General features: G+C 34.7%; 3 protein-coding genes and 1 non-coding gene across 5 annotated transcripts; all 4 read left to right on the forward strand.

The window, feature by feature from the left end:
• The first annotated feature begins 2525 nt into the window (after positions 1–2525).
• Positions 2526–4153, forward strand: LOC111308269 (UPF0481 protein At3g47200-like). The gene is made up of 3 exons (XM_089751448.1): positions 2526–2933; positions 3020–3837; positions 4036–4153. The coding sequence occupies exons 1-3, from the start codon at positions 2526–2528 to the stop codon at positions 4151–4153; spliced, it is 1344 nt and encodes a 447-aa protein (XP_089607574.1).
• A 587-nt stretch (positions 4154–4740) lies between these two features.
• LOC111308892 (uncharacterized) lies at positions 4741–7194 on the forward strand. The gene is made up of 5 exons (XM_022907566.2): positions 4741–5196; positions 5376–5473; positions 5601–5666; positions 5794–6695; positions 6842–7194. The coding sequence occupies exons 1-5, from the start codon at positions 4811–4813 to the stop codon at positions 6851–6853; spliced, it is 1464 nt and encodes a 487-aa protein (XP_022763301.1). The 5' UTR covers positions 4741–4810; the 3' UTR covers positions 6854–7194.
• A 2459-nt stretch (positions 7195–9653) lies between these two features.
• Positions 9654–16669, forward strand: LOC111308893 (phospholipase D delta-like). Of its 2 annotated transcripts, XM_089746448.1 has the most exons (11): positions 9654–9757; positions 9940–10926; positions 11353–11469; positions 11643–11837; positions 13187–13459; positions 13558–13626; positions 13793–13940; positions 14657–14805; positions 15282–15455; positions 15883–16080; positions 16192–16635. In XM_089746448.1, exons 2-11 carry the CDS (start codon positions 9997–9999, stop codon positions 16483–16485), a joined length of 2547 nt encoding a protein of 848 aa, XP_089602574.1. In that variant the 5' UTR covers positions 9654–9757; positions 9940–9996; the 3' UTR covers positions 16486–16635. The 2 variants fall into 2 exon arrangements, with proteins under 2 accessions (XP_089602574.1, XP_022763302.2); XM_022907567.2 differs by having other exon boundaries at positions 9667–10926; positions 16192–16669.
• Positions 16670–17002: 333 nt separating this feature from the next.
• Positions 17003–17076, forward strand: TRNAR-UCG (transfer RNA arginine (anticodon UCG)). Its single transcript has one exon. It is a non-coding gene; the product is annotated as a tRNA-Arg (tRNA).
• The last annotated feature ends 20 nt before the right edge of the window (positions 17077–17096 follow it).

Raw genomic sequence — 17096 nt, forward strand, 5'->3', positions numbered from 1 at the left:
CTTGGAATTGTTGTGGATTATCTCTGTGCTGAATTCTTATTTCCTGCTGATTAATCGAAACCTTTTTGAAAATTTTTATTGCCAAAATCTTTGCCATGTATTCTTATTGGGAGTTGCTTTCTATTGGCTACCTTAACTCGAATTCTGGGCTTGCTTTGTTTTCACCTCCCATTGATCTTCATTGCTTCTGCAACTTTTTGGGTTTCATTATTGCTTTGTATTAATGTCGATTGCTCATTGCCTTTTTTTAAAATGGATTCTCGGTTACTAGCTTCTGAAGGTGGTAAAACTGTAGACTTTGACTTCGAATAGAGATACAATTTGCACGCCAAACTCAATCTCTATTTGGGATCATTTAAGGCTAGTGTTGCGATCTCAATTGCTTCCCTGTTTGACTCATTTTATGCGCTTACAAGACTTTGCCAAAATTTTTTGCTTTTCAACGGTCTCTGTTTGATCTTGATTTGCTACTGTCTGGCCTCTTTTATGTCTTTCAATTTGCTGATAAGTGTTTAATCGAGGCTAAATTATTGTGCCAAATTGCTTTTTGATTTTTTAAAATTTTTTAGAATTTTTAAGATTTCTTTAAATTATTTAAAATTTTTTGAATTTTTTTAGAATTAAAAAAAAATAGAATTTTTAAAAACTTTTTTAGAAAATTTTTAAAGAATTTATTGTTTTTGAAAATTTCTTTTAATATTGACATAGTATTGATAATATGATGTTGATTGTATTTTTTTTATACGTGTCAGCATTTTATTGAATATTCATGTCATATTAGTATTTTTTTTAATAATGTTAAGGGTTAAGGTAATTTAATACATGAAAATATAATTTAAATACTATATTAAAATTTTTTTTTATTTAGGTATTACAAAAAAAAATGTAATAATTTTGAGGCCAAATGGGTTATTATCCTTTAATTTTTATTGAAATATACATGTATGTGATTTTCACTTATAACAAATTTACTAATTACACAAATTGTGATTGATGATTAGTGAGTGAAGTTCAAAAAGCAAACATATATATTATTATATTATAATATACATTGACATTTAATTAAGTTTATCATATGAATGTTTATGTGAATAATTTTTTTATATGACATGAAACATAGTTTTTTTAAAGAATAAATCTTTTTTTAATTATAAATTGAATAATCTTGAATTTATTATAAAAATTATTCAAATTATGATTACAAATCAAATTAATCTAAAGATATTTTTTAAAATTAAAAATTAAAAATATATTAGTTATTCAAATAACTTTAAATTTTTACTAGATAATCTTATTTTATAAATTATTTAATTAAAAAAATCTTTCAATATGATTTAAAAGTATAAAAATTAAATTTATCTAAATATTTCACAAATGTACTGTTTTCTTTTGTCTTAATTTGTATCAAACAAAAATTATCTTTTCGAAAATTTACGTAAAATATTAAAAATTTAAAAAAAATTTTCTGTTAATTTCTAAATAATAGAATTTATATCAATCTCAACTCTAATTATTAATTTTATATTTTAAAAATAAGTAAAAAATTTTGATTTAATTTTTATCACTTATTAAATCCTTTTAATTTTTTAAAATATCAATTTAAAAATTATCTAGTTAAGTGTCATCCAAAAGTTATCCTACAAATTAAATACTATATATTTAATGTGTTATATTATTTTTTTTATTTTTTGGTTTGCAACTTTTTCGACTAATACTATTGCGATTTATTTTTTGGTTTTCATCTTTCTTTTTTCAAGGTATATTCTATAACTATTGAAAGCTTGTTTTTATGAAATTAATAATTTTTTTACACACCTCCTAACATTTTTCACATTTTGTATAATAATTTGAACAAGATTACAAAAGTGAAAGTATGCTTATACTTTTTTATTATTTAATTCATCATTTGATAATATATATATATATATATATATTTACTCTTTTAAAAAAGACATATAATTTATTTTTATTTGATATAAATTTTACATATATAAATATTATTATAAATAAAAATAGTACAAACTGAAATCATGTCAATTTTTTTATGCTTTAAAAAATTTATTTTTTTATGACAAGTTAATAAGATATAAAATTTTAAAAATATTAATTTATATATACATATATATAAAACAAGTAAAATTATTTCATATATAGCATGATTTACAATATAGTAAACAATATTACACTAACATTATAATTGATTGTTTTGTGGGAGAAAATAGGAGGAAAGAAAAGAGTTTAAAAACAAAATTTCACCTTTCTTTCATAGGGTAGGAGAAAAATAAAAAGAGTAAATGAAAAATTTTCCTTTCTTTCTTTAAAAAAATAAAAAAGGAATTTACACCTTTACCCTTTTTTAGAAAAGAAAAATCTAATCCTTTTTCATTTCCTTCAATTTTCTCTGATTCTGTTTTCTTTCGTTTCTACCAAACACATTTTTCTTTCTTTATACATGGTGACTTCATCACCTTCTATACGTTCCATCATAACATAAAGTTTCCGACGACAGCAAAAGGATAGTGGTGATGGATTTGTTCCAAAGCACTATAGATATTATTCATAGAAGCATGAGGGAATGCAGAGGAGGTATACCAGCTTATACCATTTATCCATTTCCTGATTTTCTTGTTGGAATAGAAAAAAGGATTGAAATGCCCAGGGTAGCATCCATCGGCCCTTATCACTACTTCAACCAGGAACTTGCTCGTTTCAAGGAGCACAAGTATGATTTTCTCAATAAATTTCTATCGCGGACAGAACGTCACGGAATCGATTTATCCTCCTATGTTCAGCTATTGATAACGCTAGAACTAAGGACAAAAGCATGTTACAGTAAACATACTTCTATGGAGGATCATGAATTTATTAGTATGATATTAGCGGATGGTTCCTTTATCATCGAGCTCCTCCATCAATATGATGAGGATAACAATGTCAGATGGCCCTGGCAGGGCCCTGTTCAAACTTTGATTTCTGATCTCCTTAGAATGGGTAATCAGTTACCCTTTTCGTTCTTCAGGAATTGTTCAACCTCTCCAACGTCGGTCAATATGCATCAAGGGACTCTTTGTCCACACTTGCTTTAAGATTTTTCAATCAAGCCTTTTGCAGGCCCTTACCTGTTATATCCCCTGTTGAACATTTGGACCTCAGGCATTTACTTGACCTATTCCGCTTTAGTCTCCTTCCCTCAGCCCCAACAACCAATCCACAGCAAATAAATCATCATCCTTTCACGCAGTCAATACAACGCGTGATTGAGCTCCGTGGTGCCAGTATCTGGTTGAAGCAAAGGAGAGCTAATAGCTTGTTGGAGATAGATTTCAGCCGGAAGTTCCATGTCCCTCTCTTACCATTTCTCAAAATCCCACCCATAGCTATTGATGATTTCACAAGCAGCATCTTGATCAACTGCGTCGCCTTGGAACAATGTTGTCAGGATAGATCCAAACATTTCACTCCTTATGTCTGTTTCATGAATTGCCTCATGAAGCAGCCTGAAGATGTTGGGTTTCTCCGTGCCATTGAGATCATTACACGCATTTTGCCAGATGAAATTTATGTGATTAATTTGCTTAATAATCTCGGTAGACAAGTTGCCTTAACTATTCCAGATTGCTATCTCTTGAATCAGTTGCAGGAAATCCACTCCTATTATAATGGCTGGTGCGCATGGATCTGGCGAAATCTTCCTCACGTTATCCACCTCATCGCCTTGTTCCTTCCCTTCGCAGCAATCGTCATTGCGATCCTCGATTGGGGAGTTCCAATTTCCAAGAGTAAGCTGTTATACACCGTAGGAAGCATCATAATTTTCAAGAACAATATAGAAATATGGTAGCTAAACTATAAGTGATGGCTACAAAATTTTTTGATACCAATAACTAGGGTTCCATTTCATTTTCCATTTTCAGAAACGAAAAGTTATAATGAACTTTCTACCATAGTAGGAAATTACCTATTGATATCTACTGCCAAAATAACATAACAAAAATCTCCATTATTCAACACATGAATGGTTTTCATTTATTGCAGGTTGAAAGTGCTGATGTTATACATATATATCACGAAGAACACTAATTCCAATGATCCAGATAAACCAGTTTCCGCTGCAGATTATGGTTGGAGCATGTTGAAGGGCATTGGTCACTAAATATTTCTATACTTCTAGCTCTTTTTCTCCTAGAATTTGCATCCAAGTTTGTGTTGTAGTAGTCATGGTTATAAATAAGTTTTGTTCTTAACGTTACAAATAATATTGTATATGTAATTCTCTATTAGATTATAGTAGTTAACAAAGGAGGTTTTGTTTAATTTTGCGCTTTGTGCATCACATGGTGAGTGGTGGTCAATGGTTCCTTTAGACTTTTCATCGCTCTCTTTGCAAGGCATTAGGTAACTGTATTAGGTAGCTTTAATATGATAAGAAAGTTAAACATATGAATACTTTCAACCTGTTTGTAATAATTTAAAACTTTCATCAACAATATATGAAATAATAATTACATTAATTGATGTTATATTGAGTTATTTATTTATTTATTTTCAATCAAATATAAATTTACTTTTCTTTTTTTTTTTTTTGTTATGGGAAAGAAATTGTACACCTTCTATAAGTGCAAGTATCCATAATCGCATAATTTGAAATAGAATTGTGTCCTAATACAAATAAGAAAAATTACGAGCCCTAAATTAACATTTTACGAAACTTATATAGCATTCACCGTTTCTCTCTTTGTCGTCTCTCTGGAAAGTTCCGTCAACCCTGCTAAACTGTAGGCCCACCGTCACTCTCTCACACCAAAACCCTATGGCTCTGCACCCACTTCGCTTCCGTCGAATCCTAACGACTCTCACCACCCTCCAACGTACTCTCTCCGTTTCCAACGCTACGGTCCCTACAATTCCACCCTTCATTTCCAATTCCACCTGTGTGCGACCTCCATCGTCATCAACATTATTTTTCCGTATCTTTCAATCTCGATGGTTCAGATCATCTGGGGGTCCTCTTTCATCACCCAGACAGTACAAACTGTACAAGGAAGGGGATGAGATCACCGAAGATACAGTTCTATTCGAAGGCTGTGATTACAATCATTGGCTCATTGTCGTTGATTTTCCCAAAGATAATAAACCTTCCCCTGAAGAAATGGTTCGTACTTACGAGAACATTTGTGCTCAAGGCCTCGGCATCAGGTCCCCATTTATATCTCTTTTAAAAATGCTATTTGTTTTTTAAAAGTTTTACCCAATTATTGGAAATAAATTTATAGCACTTTTTGTTTGATTGTTTAACTTGGGGTAGCCTTAATGTTTAAATCTTTAGTTTTATTGGATATCAATGGGTGTGTTGATTTTTGGTTAATTTGTTTCAGTGTGGAGGAAGCAAAAAAGAGAATATATGCGTGTAGCACAACTACTTATGAAGGTTTTCAGGTTCTAATGTCTGAAGAAGAGTCTGAAAAGTTTAATGGTAAGTGTTTTTCAGCTTATGATATCATATTACTCCCAAAAAGTTATGTTCTTAAACGATTCTGATCCTTGTGGCTGAGAAAAAATGAAAAAAAGATTCTGAATTTTGAAGGTTTTGCTTTAAACAGATATACCCGGGGTCATTTTTGTATTGCCGGACTCTTATATTGATCCAGTAAAGAAGGAGTATGGAGGTTAGGAGTTTTCATATTCTGAAAATCCCCCACCCTGTTTTACCACGTATTGGTTGATTTTGTCTAAATGGTATTACATTGTGATAGTATTAGACCCTGGAGTTGAATATTTTGCTGTGATTGCCAGGGGACAAGTATGAGAACGGTGTTATCACACCAAGACCACCCCCTATTCAGTATGGTAGAAACCAAGGTGGTAAGTTCCGTCACAATAATAGAAATCCTGACCAACCAAGATATGATCGACAAGGAAATGCTATGCCAAACCAGCAAGGGAATCTACCATACAATCAACAGGGGTTTGCACAAGGGGATGGAAGGAGCTATATACCTCCACAAGGTTATCCACCTCGACAAAATCTCGGTCAGCAGCCACCAATGAACAACAGAGAGTATGCTCCTAGAGGAAGTGGTCCTTCATACCAGGGTAGTTACAACCAAGGAGGTCAGGGAAATTATAATTCCCAAGAACGAAGGGACTTCTTTCAAGGAGAGCAGAGGAATTATATGCCACCTGAGCAGAGGGATTTCAGAGGTTATAGTTCCCGAGAAGGAAGGGACTCCTTTCAAGGAGAGCAGAGGAATTATATGCCTCCTGAACAAATGGATTTCCGAGGAGATCATAGGAACTATGTTCCCTCACAAGGTGGGAATTATGGGCAGGCACCAAGTTCTGGCTATGGACAGAATTTTGGGCAGGGGGCAAATCCTGGCTATGGGCAGAATTTTGGGCAAAGGGTCAATCCTGGCTATCAGGAGAATTCCGGACAAGGAGCAAATCCTGGTTATGGGCAGAATTCTGGGCAAGGAGCAAATTCTGGCTATGGACAGAGTTATGGCCAAGGATCAAATCCCGGATATCGTCAGAACCATGGGCCAGGAGCAACTGCTGGCTCTGGGCAGAGAGCAAATCCTGGGTATGGACAGACTTACCCAGGGCATGGAGCTGGTCAGGGGTTCTCACAAGCAGAGCAGAGAAACGTGCAAGGAGAGCCAACCGGATCAATGGGGCAAGGAGGGATGCAACAAGTAAGGCATTCCTTTTCAATCAATTTTACCTTTTGGATAAAATCTCAGAAATTGATGTTGAACCCCCTTTTCCAAGTTGCTTATTCTAGTCAGTTATATCAGGTTCATGGGCAAAATTTTCTAATGGTAGTTCTTTGTTTCTGCAGGGAAGAAACTAAAGGTTTCAAATGGATCTTTGAGATAATTGGGAGAATGGACATGCAAAGGAGTCCTGGTGTCTTTTTCTTTCTCTCTTTTAACTCTTTTTTTGAGGGTTACTTATAATAGTTTCTGTTATCTGTCATAGTTAATAGTTGACTGTTTTGCATTTTTTTTTTTTTTTTTAGATTTTGTGACCAAGAAGTTTGAGCTTTTAGCATCCCTTATTTGGTTTAGAGCTTGCACTAGAAACTTTGCAGCTTCGTTGTAGTACATATCTTAGCAACTCGGAATCTGATTTTGGCTTTTGTTTCGGCCTTTATCTTTTTCTTGATGAAAATATTGAAGTTTCTTCATCCTACATCAAATCTGTCTTCTCTTTGGAGAAAATTCTGCATGGAGGTAGTCATTTAACATTTCTGTCTGGAGATTTCTGTCACCAGGAGATGAATAGCTGTAGATCATTTTTTTTTTCTTAAAAACCTTGACGATATGGCATTCACCAGTTCTAATTGATTCTGATTATATTATATATTAAGATACTTTTGGAAATCAATATACAAATACGAGAGCATAAATAGCAAGCAAACTATACTCATTAAAATATGTTATACGCTACAACTATTAATACTTTATTTGAATTTATGTTCAGCCAGTAACAATTTTGGCGACAGAAGCAAACAAACTAAAAGGAGAACTGGAAAGAGAGGAGACAAATAAGCAAAAGTAAAAAACCAAATTAACAACAAAGAGGAGAAAACCTAGTTGTAATACTAGTATTGTGGCAGAGCCTGTGGAAGATCCCATTCGTGCATTGAACTCAAGTAGCAAAATCTGGCTTCAGCTTCTCAACTGCTTGATCTCCATCTCCCCATCCCTGCCGAATACGAAATTTGAATCTTGTTTTCGTAGCTTTGTCTTTCTGGTCGTTAAGAATGACCCTATCATTCCTTTTCGGACCCTATGCTTAAAAATGTGCATGGCAACCTAAAGATAGAACCGGCTTCGGGTGGTGCTGGCGAGCCTTTTTTTTTTTTGGAGAGACCAAATTTCCATGAATTTCCCATGATATCTGACTTCAAATTCCACCTTATCTTTTCCTTCAGGAAATTCAAAAGCAATTTAGAACCTTCGTTGGATAGGATAGCCTCACATGAACGTCTGCCTTGACTAGCATTTTGGAGAGAACTTTGCACGTTTGCAGACTGGGATTTTCTTTTCTCTGTCCCTAGTTAGAGTTGAGACTTGAGACTGATGTAAAGTTTCACAGCCTGTATGCGTCGGTTTATATTGATTTTTGGGTTTGGCTTTTGCGAAAAAAGTTTCGAATTGTATTTAAAATGAAAGTTTCCCGACTTTGAGTCGAGTCAACGGATTTGGAACCAAGTAAATGTGATCACAATTTCATTCTCGTTTCATCATGATCCTTTGCATAAGTTTTCTTATCATACTCGAGGAATTATGACTAGCCCGTACCATACTGTATGTAAACGTTCAAAGGAAATGGAGTAGTAGTTTGAGAGGAAAAATGTCACGAAATTAAACCAAACCCACCTTAATTTATCACTACTATTTGCGATTAAAAGTGTTTCAATGGGTGGAGCAAACGTAAAATGGAATTGGAAGGGGAAGGGGAAGAGGTTAAAATATTTCCAAGAATACATGGACTGCAACTTTAAATAAGAAAAAAGAGAGTGAATAAGTCAAAGGATTGTCCTGTCCCCTGAATGAGGTAAAGGAAGACATTAAAGCGTTTAGTTCGGGTAAGCAAAGGTTGTGAGTTAATTAGGGAGAATGGGTTCCAAGTTCCAATCAAAACCATTATTTGCCTTTTATTTCCCCCCATATTCGCTTCAATTCTCTCTCTCAAACAAAACTCAAAAGGAAAATGTGGGTAAGACAATCCACCTTTTCACCATGTTCCTCTTCTCCCCTCTACTCTTCTTCAGGTGATTCTCTTTACCTTTATTTTTTGACCCCAAAACTCAAATTGACAATCTTGCTAGTATTGTTCAAGAATGATCTTCATACTACATCTAATGCAAAATACTATTAATATGTAATATGTGGGTTTTGTTACTTTTATTCGTGTTTGATTTTGAATTCTATTGCTTTTGATTCTAACAAAATATTTCCAATAAAGTAATATTTTTATCAGATATTTTATTTTTGTTTGATGTATCATTTGTAATTTTGCCCTAAGTTGATGAACTCTTTTTATTTTATTGTTTCATTTTGTATGATGATGATTAGGATCAGTGAAATATGATTTTATGAAATATGAACTGATATGTTCCAGTACAGGATAGGTTACATCAAAATGTCTGCATTAGCCTTGACGTAAATTTTGTATGTGACTTTGTATTAAGGCAGATTCTTTACTTCAATTATACTGCATAAGCAAGGGTGCATTATGTGCATTTCATCAATGAATGTCCTATCTCCTTATGTTCAATATCCTTATTTGTATTCTGTGTGCAGAAAATACATATTTTACTGTAGTCCTCCAATGTGGGTGTGTCAATCGCGCGTGTGTGTAAATTTTGTACGTGACTTTGTAATCTTAAGGCAGATGCTTTACTTCAACTGTACAGCATAAGCAGGGGTGCATTATGTGCATTTTATCAATGAATGTCCTATCTCCTTATGTTCAATATCCTTATTGTATTCCGTGTGCAGAAAATATATATTTTACTGTAGTCCTCCAATGTGGGTGTGTTAACCGTGTGTGTCTGTCCGCGCACTCTCTTGAATGATGGTGCTGTCAAATCTAATTCTTTTTCTTTTCTGACTTCTGTTTTCTTACTAGCAAGGATGGTTCTTGGATCTGCTTGCAGAGGAGGACCTCTGAGTAATGGTTCTGGAAACAAAATTATTTTCTCAAATACTTCATTTTGTCTGACTGCTTTAGTGTGATGATTAAGGTACTTCATCCTTCAAACATCAGTTTTTTTGTTCAATTAGAAATGCTCACTAGCTTTGAGATATAGTTATAGGTCAGATATTGAAAAAATTTCATGGATCATGTATGGCTCCAGACTCCAGATAAAGAATTCTGCCTCTCTCTCATCTAGTAGTTTATTATAACTTGATGTTCTGGCTTCAGGTTTGGCAAAAATGAGATGTTTCAACAATTTGTTCTTTGCTTAATTCCCTAGTCAGAATGGGTCGTGACAGTTCTAGAAGCAGCAGGGCCGTTGGGGGAACAACTTTTCTCTATGGTGAACTTGATTTGTGGGTTATAGAAGCCAAATCTCTTCCAAATATGGATTTAGCTTCAGAAAGAATGAGGAGATTTTTCGCTATGTTTAGAACTTGTGACACTTCCTTTGGAAAGAAGCCTAAGGCCTCTGGCAGGCATTTAATGAATACAAGTGACCCTTATGTATCTGTTTGCCTTGCAGGGGCTACAATTGCTCAAACTAGAATAATTGCCAATTGTGAGAACCCCTTATGGGATGAACATTTCATTGTGCCAGTTGCACATCCTGCAGTAAAAATTGAGTTTCACGTTAAGGACAATGATGTTCTTGGAGCTCAACTTATAGGAGTGGTCGAGATAGCTGTTGAAAAAGTAATTTCAGGGCATGAAATTAATGATTGGTTCCCTATTATTGGTCATTTTGGGAATTGTTTGAAACCCTATCCTGAACTGCATATTTCTCTTCAGTTTACGCCAGTGAGAGAAAACCCTCTATATCAACATGGTGTTGGGATTCGACCAGATTACATGGGAGTCCCGAATACATATTTCCCCGTCCGTAAAGGAGGGAGTGTAACCCTTTATCAGGACGCTCATGTACCTCATTCCATGCTACCTAAAATCTTACTTGATGGAGGAAAAGTTTATGAGCAAGGCAAATGTTGGGAAGACATATGCCATGCCATTCTGGAAGCACATCACCTCATATATATAGTTGGTTGGTCTGTATACCATCCTGTAAGACTTGTAAGGGAACCAACAAAGCCTTTACCTAATGGAGGGGAGCTTTCTTTGGGAGAGTTACTGAAATATAAGTCACAAGAAGGGGTCCGTGTTATTATGCTCATATGGGATGATAAAACTTCGCATGACAAGGTTCTTTTGAAAACGGTAAAGTTCATGACTAATCAACATTTCTAGTAGTTCATATTTGCAATTTATAGTATCATTTACCTTCACGTCAGAAAGCATTTTTTCCGTAATATTGGGCTAATTCATGTATATGTAAATAAGCTTTTTTAATCTGTTTTTGTGAGCAATTTATATGCTAAAGCATGATTTCTCGATGAAAATAATATCCATTCTTTCAAAATAAAATCACAAGTTGGAAGAAGATTGATTTAAGGGTCAGTTGATGTCATTTCTATGAATGAGCTTACACATGCCATTGAAGCCTTTTTTAATGTTATTGTTGTGTCCCAAACCACCCTTAACCTGTTTACACCACTTAAGCAGATAAACTGGTGGAATGGTAGATTCAGTTGCAAGTTCTTTTAACCTTAGATGCAAAGTGAATGATGTCAGGCTTGAATGCAGGAAGGTGTTATGCAGACTCATGATGAAGAGACAAAAAAGTTTTTCAAACACACAAGTGTTCGTTGTGTGCTTGCTCCTCGCTATGCAAGCAACAAACTTAGTTTTTTCAAGCAACAGGTAAGCAACTTATTTCCTTGAATTTGGAACCATGTATTACAACTGTGCTTCTGTTTACTTCTTAGATGCTAGTATATTCATGAAAGATTTTTATTATTTATTGGTCATAACTAGATGGCTATGCAGTTGATCTGTTGTTTTATCCATGCCTTGAATGGATCCTTCTAGTCCAGGTTGTGGGAACCCTTTTCACGCATCATCAGAAGTGCGTGCTTCTTGACACCCAAGCTTCAGGAAATAATAGGAAAATAACTGCTTTCATTGGTGGTCTAGATTTATGTGATGGTAGATATGACACCCCGGAGCACCGGCTCTTTAGTGATCTTGACACTGTCTTCAAGGATGATTTTCATAATCCAACATTTCCTGTAAGTGGTTTTGTCATCAGTAAACTTTCTCCATGGTTATGAGTACATTGATATTTCTGGTTGATTCTGGTATGATGCCCTGAAAACCTGGAGAGTTAGAACTTTTTTTTTTTGGACAGATTATTGGAATACATAGCATTAGCAGTGGATGAAGTTACTTTACTTTGAAATTTTTTTAGTTAATGGATCTTTTATATATCCGTGTAATAGTTTTTCAATGTAGGATTGTAGTCTTATTCAAAGGCAAACCTTGCATTCTGCAAATGCTGCAAGTCATATAAAGCTATAAACATTTGAACTAATCTACTACGAGCAAATTTGTTAGCTACTATGTTTTCTTCTCATAGATTTATACTGCCATTGCATTGCCCACTTTGATATTCTAGAAGATCGGATGGTCTTTTAATATGGTTCTGGAAAGAGCATCACAGGCAAGGAGAGGGCAATGGTAAACTGAAGAGTAAATAGCTGGAAGATGGAATATTGAAGAAGGGTTCTTGAGGGAGAACAGAAAAAGTAGCTGGCAGTTTGACCAACATAATTGAAGACATTTTCATAGATGTATTGGGATGCATTGTGATACTCATGATGAAAACTGATTTTTGGTGAGAAACAGATTGATCTTGTACATAGAAATATTGGCAACTAAACAGGGTATATGACTTCTTATTTTAAAACTTTGAATTTCAATCCTCTGTTTACCAAAAAAATTTTCATAATCCAATAAAGTTTGAGATTGTTTTTCATCTTACATTTCTAGAAAGGAGTTAAAATTCTATATTATTAGCATTAGGGTATTGGAGTACGGGACCAAAGGTGTAAATTCTTTTTATCTATTTTAGATCGTGGCTTACTGTCTTGAAGCTGGAATGGAATAAGCTGATGAAGAAAGACGTTTTTCCTCCATGATGTTTAATTGTTTCAAAAGGTTTACTCTTAGGAGGACAAGGAGAGGAAAGAGATATATCATTGGTTGTTTCCTTTGGTAAAATTTGAAAGTTAGACAATTTAGTATAGTGTTTGACAACAATTTGGTTCAACCACGTATTCAATATACATTAGCATATTTTTGCTGGTCCTTTAGGTAACCATCATGCCATTCTTCAAGCATAAGGCCACATGATCATATAAGCTTGACGTCAGATGTGCTAAGGTTTGCCTTATTTTGTTTTCTTCTTCTCTTTGTGTCGGATACTGCTAGATAACTGTCATGTCAATGTTGAATGGCCTATTTATAGTGTCCACCATGTAGTTATCTCTCTGGTACATGATGTTGTTTGTAGCTGCTTGAAGAAATTTCTGTCATAATCTGTGGAATTGGTTTTGACAATGGTACTCTTTACGTATAGTCTAATGCCCAAAGGCCAAGGCAACCATGGCATGATTTACACTGCAAAATCGAGGGTCCTGCTGCATATGATGTATTAACTAATTTTGAACAAAGATGGAGAAAGGCTGCAAAATGGCGTGACTTCAAGCTAAGAAAGGTCACTCCTTGGCATGATGAGGCCTTGATAAGGCTAGATCGTATTTCATGGATAATATCTCCCTCTCCTGGTCCTGATGGAGACAAAGTTGTGCGTGTTTGTGATGAAAAAGACCCAGAGAATTGGCATGTGCAGGTTGGGAAGAATATGTTTCTTAAAATGACACCCATTCTTTCTATTTATCATGGTGAGATTCTATAAATTGGGACTAATGTTAATTCTTTTTTTGGTAGGTATTCCGGTCCATTGATTCTGGATCTGTACAAGGTTTTCCAAAGGATGTTAAGCAAGCTGCAGATCAGGTTAGAAAATGGCCTACTTAACGCCTTTTATGTCATGAACAGTCTTCTTAGTCCGTGCTTTAACTTTTATTTTAGTCTATGTTTTAAGTTTTACACCCACGTGGAACCCTGCCAAGAAAGAACTTACATCTGCAACCTTGTAATTCTGATTTGTATCTTTCTGCAGAGCCTTGTCTGCGGAAAGAACTTGAAAGTAGACAAGAGCATCCATACAGCTTATATAAAAGCAATAAGATCCGCACAACACTTTATATATATAGAGAATCAGTATTTCCTTGGCTCTTCATATTATTGGCCATCCTACAAAAATGCAGGTAAATAATCATAGATTAGTATTACTTCTCCACTTTTTTTTTTTGGCTGGTGGAACGGGTATTTATACTCTTTAGAGGAAAGGTGCAGCTACCATTTAGCTATGGCATGGTCCTCCTCCACTTATGTGTGAACAAATCAAATATTCACATTGATTGGTTTTTGTCATTTATTTTTATATGTTGTGATATAACTACAAGCTGATATCATTTTGCTGGTAATTGGTGTACTCTATATCCTCCAACCAACTTCATAATGTCAATAAAACCAGTGGACCTATGTCCAATTAGCTAAAAGATGCATAATACTATGTAGATTCTGAGATAAACATCTATGATTCTCCTTTTTCTTACATGACCATGTTTAGCTTGTATATACATAAGCCTAAAAGATTAGTAATTGCATTCCTTGCTCTCTTTCGAACTAGCATTGTTTGCTGTTTTTCTAAAAGTCTCAGTAGTAGCTTCGTTATAGGATAATTAACAGTTAATTTTGAGCTGTCTAATCATTGTGGGTTCATTTTTCTTTGGGATTCCCCTGCTAACATCTGTAACTTTACATTAAACTTGACATTCTTATAATTCACTCTGATTCTGAGCAAGCTAAATTAAGTGTTCAGCTCTTTGTGGCATTTAAGTGTTTTATCTCCTTTTCTTATATTTTTGGAATCATACAAAAAGTATGGAATGTTGTTAATGGGATTTTTCTATATAACCAGGTGCTGATAACTTAATCCCTATGGAGCTAGCCCTGAAAATTGCCAGCAAAATCCGTGCAAATGAGCGCTTCTCAGTGTATATAGTAATACCTATGTGGCCAGAGGGTGTGCCAACTACCAATGCTGTTCAGGAAATCTTATATTGGCAGGTTATCTTATTTCTTAAAATTAAGAATTGTGCTCTACAAGTGCGAACCTTTTTCACTGCAACAGAAAAAAAAAAAAGGAAGCTAACTTTATATACTAAGCGGTTGATCTCTGGTTCCACATTTTTCTGCATTGAAAACTTTGGATTTCATGATCCTTTGAATTTTCTATTGACCTTTAGCTGTTGAGTAATATTCATGTCAGGTTCATTTTTCTCGAACTCATATCCTTTGTTTGCAAATGCAAGACTGATGTCCAAATTTTCTTGAATCATGCTCACCAAAGCCTATATTTTAAAGGATGTGCTCTTCACATGTGTGGAGGGGAAAAAAATTAAACCTAGAATGTTAAAATATAAGGAATGCCAATTTAGTTTATTTGTAGTAGCCAGTAATATAGACTCATAAGGACCGCTATAATTATTTTTGGGTCTTATCATAGTAATATCTATGCTTTTTTTATGTTTCAATGCACATAGGGACAAACAATGGCCATGATGTATTCAATCATTGCACAAGAACTCGAAAAAGCAGGCCTTTCCGATCAATATCATCCACAAGATTATTTGAACTTTTATTGCCTCGGAAATCGTGATGCTCCTTCTTCAGAAAGTTCACATCAACTAAATCAGCAATCGGATAACCGTGCACATGTAAGCTTTTTTTTTTATCTACTCTGAGAATTATATACATGGTTGCTATTACAAATTAAGATCATTTGTGATGACTTTATTTTGTGGTTAAAATTCAAATTGTACCTTATATGTCCTGGCAATCAAAGTATAATGACTTCCAAAATGAGAATGCGCAATTAATTAGCCAAAGCATTGTGTTAATGATGTGGCAGCCTCCGATGTGTGGCTGCTTGAGATGATGTATTATGCTGTTGTTTTCCTACATTACTGAAGCTAAACTTGTTTTATGCATAGCATTAACTCTGTATTTGATATCAACTTGTCTTCTAATTCAAGCAAGAGGTCCTGCTATCGCATAATAATGCCCTTTGTATCGATAGATTTTTTTGTTTTCTTTGATGATTTATATTGGATTAACTCTAGAAATTCCTTCTTATTTTGATAGGCATTGGCTTTAAAGTTCCGCAGATTCATGATTTATGTCCATGCCAAAGGGATGATAGTTGATGATGAGTATGTTATCATGGGATCAGCAAACATTAACCAGAGATCCTTAGATGGTTCAAGGGACACAGAAATAGCTATGGGTGCTTACCAACCAAATTACACATGGGCAGGAAAGAAATCACATCCACATGGCCAGGTTTGAGACTCTGGCTCTGTCCACTTTTTAAATACTCGAAAGAATGCTAAAGACGGGAAATAATTTGTCTATGCTTTGATTTATAACATTCTCCAGTATTGTTGGATGTAGGTTTATGGTTATCGGATGTCTCTTTGGGCTGAACACCTTGGCAAACTGGAGGATACTTTCAAGGAACCACAAAGCCTGGAGTGTGTAAAGCTTGTTAATAAGATTGCCAAATATAACTGGAAAGCATTTGTGGATGATGATTACAGAGAAATGAGGGGACACTTGATGCTGTATCCACTTAAAATCAGCAGAAACGGGGCAGTTAGTCCGATGTCAGGTCATGAAACGTTTCCTGATGTCGGTGGTAAAGTTCTTGGAGCACCAACCAATCTTCCTGATGTTCTAACAACCTAACAGCATGTCGGCGTGTGAGATCCAATAAGTTTTAGTAGCCACATATACTACAACCCAAAAACAAAATTTGCAGGATGTAGCATTACAGAACAGTTGAGAGATGATACAAAGTGAGACATTCATGAGAAAACCACATTTTAATGATGGTTAACACTTAAGACCTGAAAAAAAACCTCTGTTTAGTAGCGGCAGCAGCTGTGCTAAGTGCTTTTTTTTTTTGTTGCACCTTTTTTTGTTTTATATATATATATATATATATATATATGTATATTTATCCTTATGTTTTAAACAATTTGTACAAATAGAATTCATGCTCTCCCTGGTCTTGACATTAACAGCGATTCCATGAATCAGTTTAAGAATGTTGACCCAACAATTGAATTATGCTATCAAACCTGGTTTTCATTTCGGGTGTTTTCAAAGACCTATAAAACCACTCATGAACTAATGCCAATTGTACCTAGGTTAAATTTTATAAGGATATAAATAAAATTATTTTAGGATTTTGAACACTAAGGACCGCATAGCGCAGTGGATTAGCGCGTCTGACTTCGGATCAGAAGGTCGTGGGTTCGACTCCCACTGTGGTCGTTCCTTTCTTTTCGGTATTG

The sequence above is a fragment of the Durio zibethinus genome, chromosome 2 (genome assembly GCF_047325235.1).
Source record: "Durio zibethinus cultivar Kanyao isolate XHJ-2024 chromosome 2, ASM4732523v1, whole genome shotgun sequence".
Lineage (NCBI taxonomy): Eukaryota > Viridiplantae > Streptophyta > Magnoliopsida > Malvales > Malvaceae > Durio > Durio zibethinus.

What these genes read in the sequence shown, in the direction of transcription:
- LOC111308269 (XM_089751448.1), top strand. Translation starts at nt 2,526, where the DNA reads ATGGATTTGTTCCAAAGCACTATAGATATTATTCATAGAAGCATGAGG. An exon ending in AATATGATGAGGATAACAAT is followed by an intron (nt 2,934 to 3,019) that starts GTCAGATGGCCC and finishes TTCGTTCTTCAG; the next exon opens with GAATTGTTCAACCTCTCCAA. An exon ending in AAGAACAATATAGAAATATG is followed by an intron (nt 3,838 to 4,035) that starts GTAGCTAAACTA and finishes CATTTATTGCAG; the next exon opens with GTTGAAAGTGCTGATGTTAT.
- LOC111308892 (XM_022907566.2), top strand. Translation starts at nt 4,811, where the DNA reads ATGGCTCTGCACCCACTTCGCTTCCGTCGAATCCTAACGACTCTCACC. An exon ending in GCTCAAGGCCTCGGCATCAG is followed by an intron (nt 5,197 to 5,375) that starts GTCCCCATTTAT and finishes AATTTGTTTCAG; the next exon opens with TGTGGAGGAAGCAAAAAAGA. An exon ending in AGAGTCTGAAAAGTTTAATG is followed by an intron (nt 5,474 to 5,600) that starts GTAAGTGTTTTT and finishes TGCTTTAAACAG; the next exon opens with ATATACCCGGGGTCATTTTT.
- LOC111308893 (XM_089746448.1), top strand. Translation starts at nt 9,997, where the DNA reads ATGGGTCGTGACAGTTCTAGAAGCAGCAGGGCCGTTGGGGGAACAACT. An exon ending in ACAAGGTTCTTTTGAAAACG is followed by an intron (nt 10,927 to 11,352) that starts GTAAAGTTCATG and finishes GCTTGAATGCAG; the next exon opens with GAAGGTGTTATGCAGACTCA. An exon ending in TTCATAATCCAACATTTCCT is followed by an intron (nt 11,838 to 13,186) that starts GTAAGTGGTTTT and finishes CTTTACGTATAG; the next exon opens with TCTAATGCCCAAAGGCCAAG.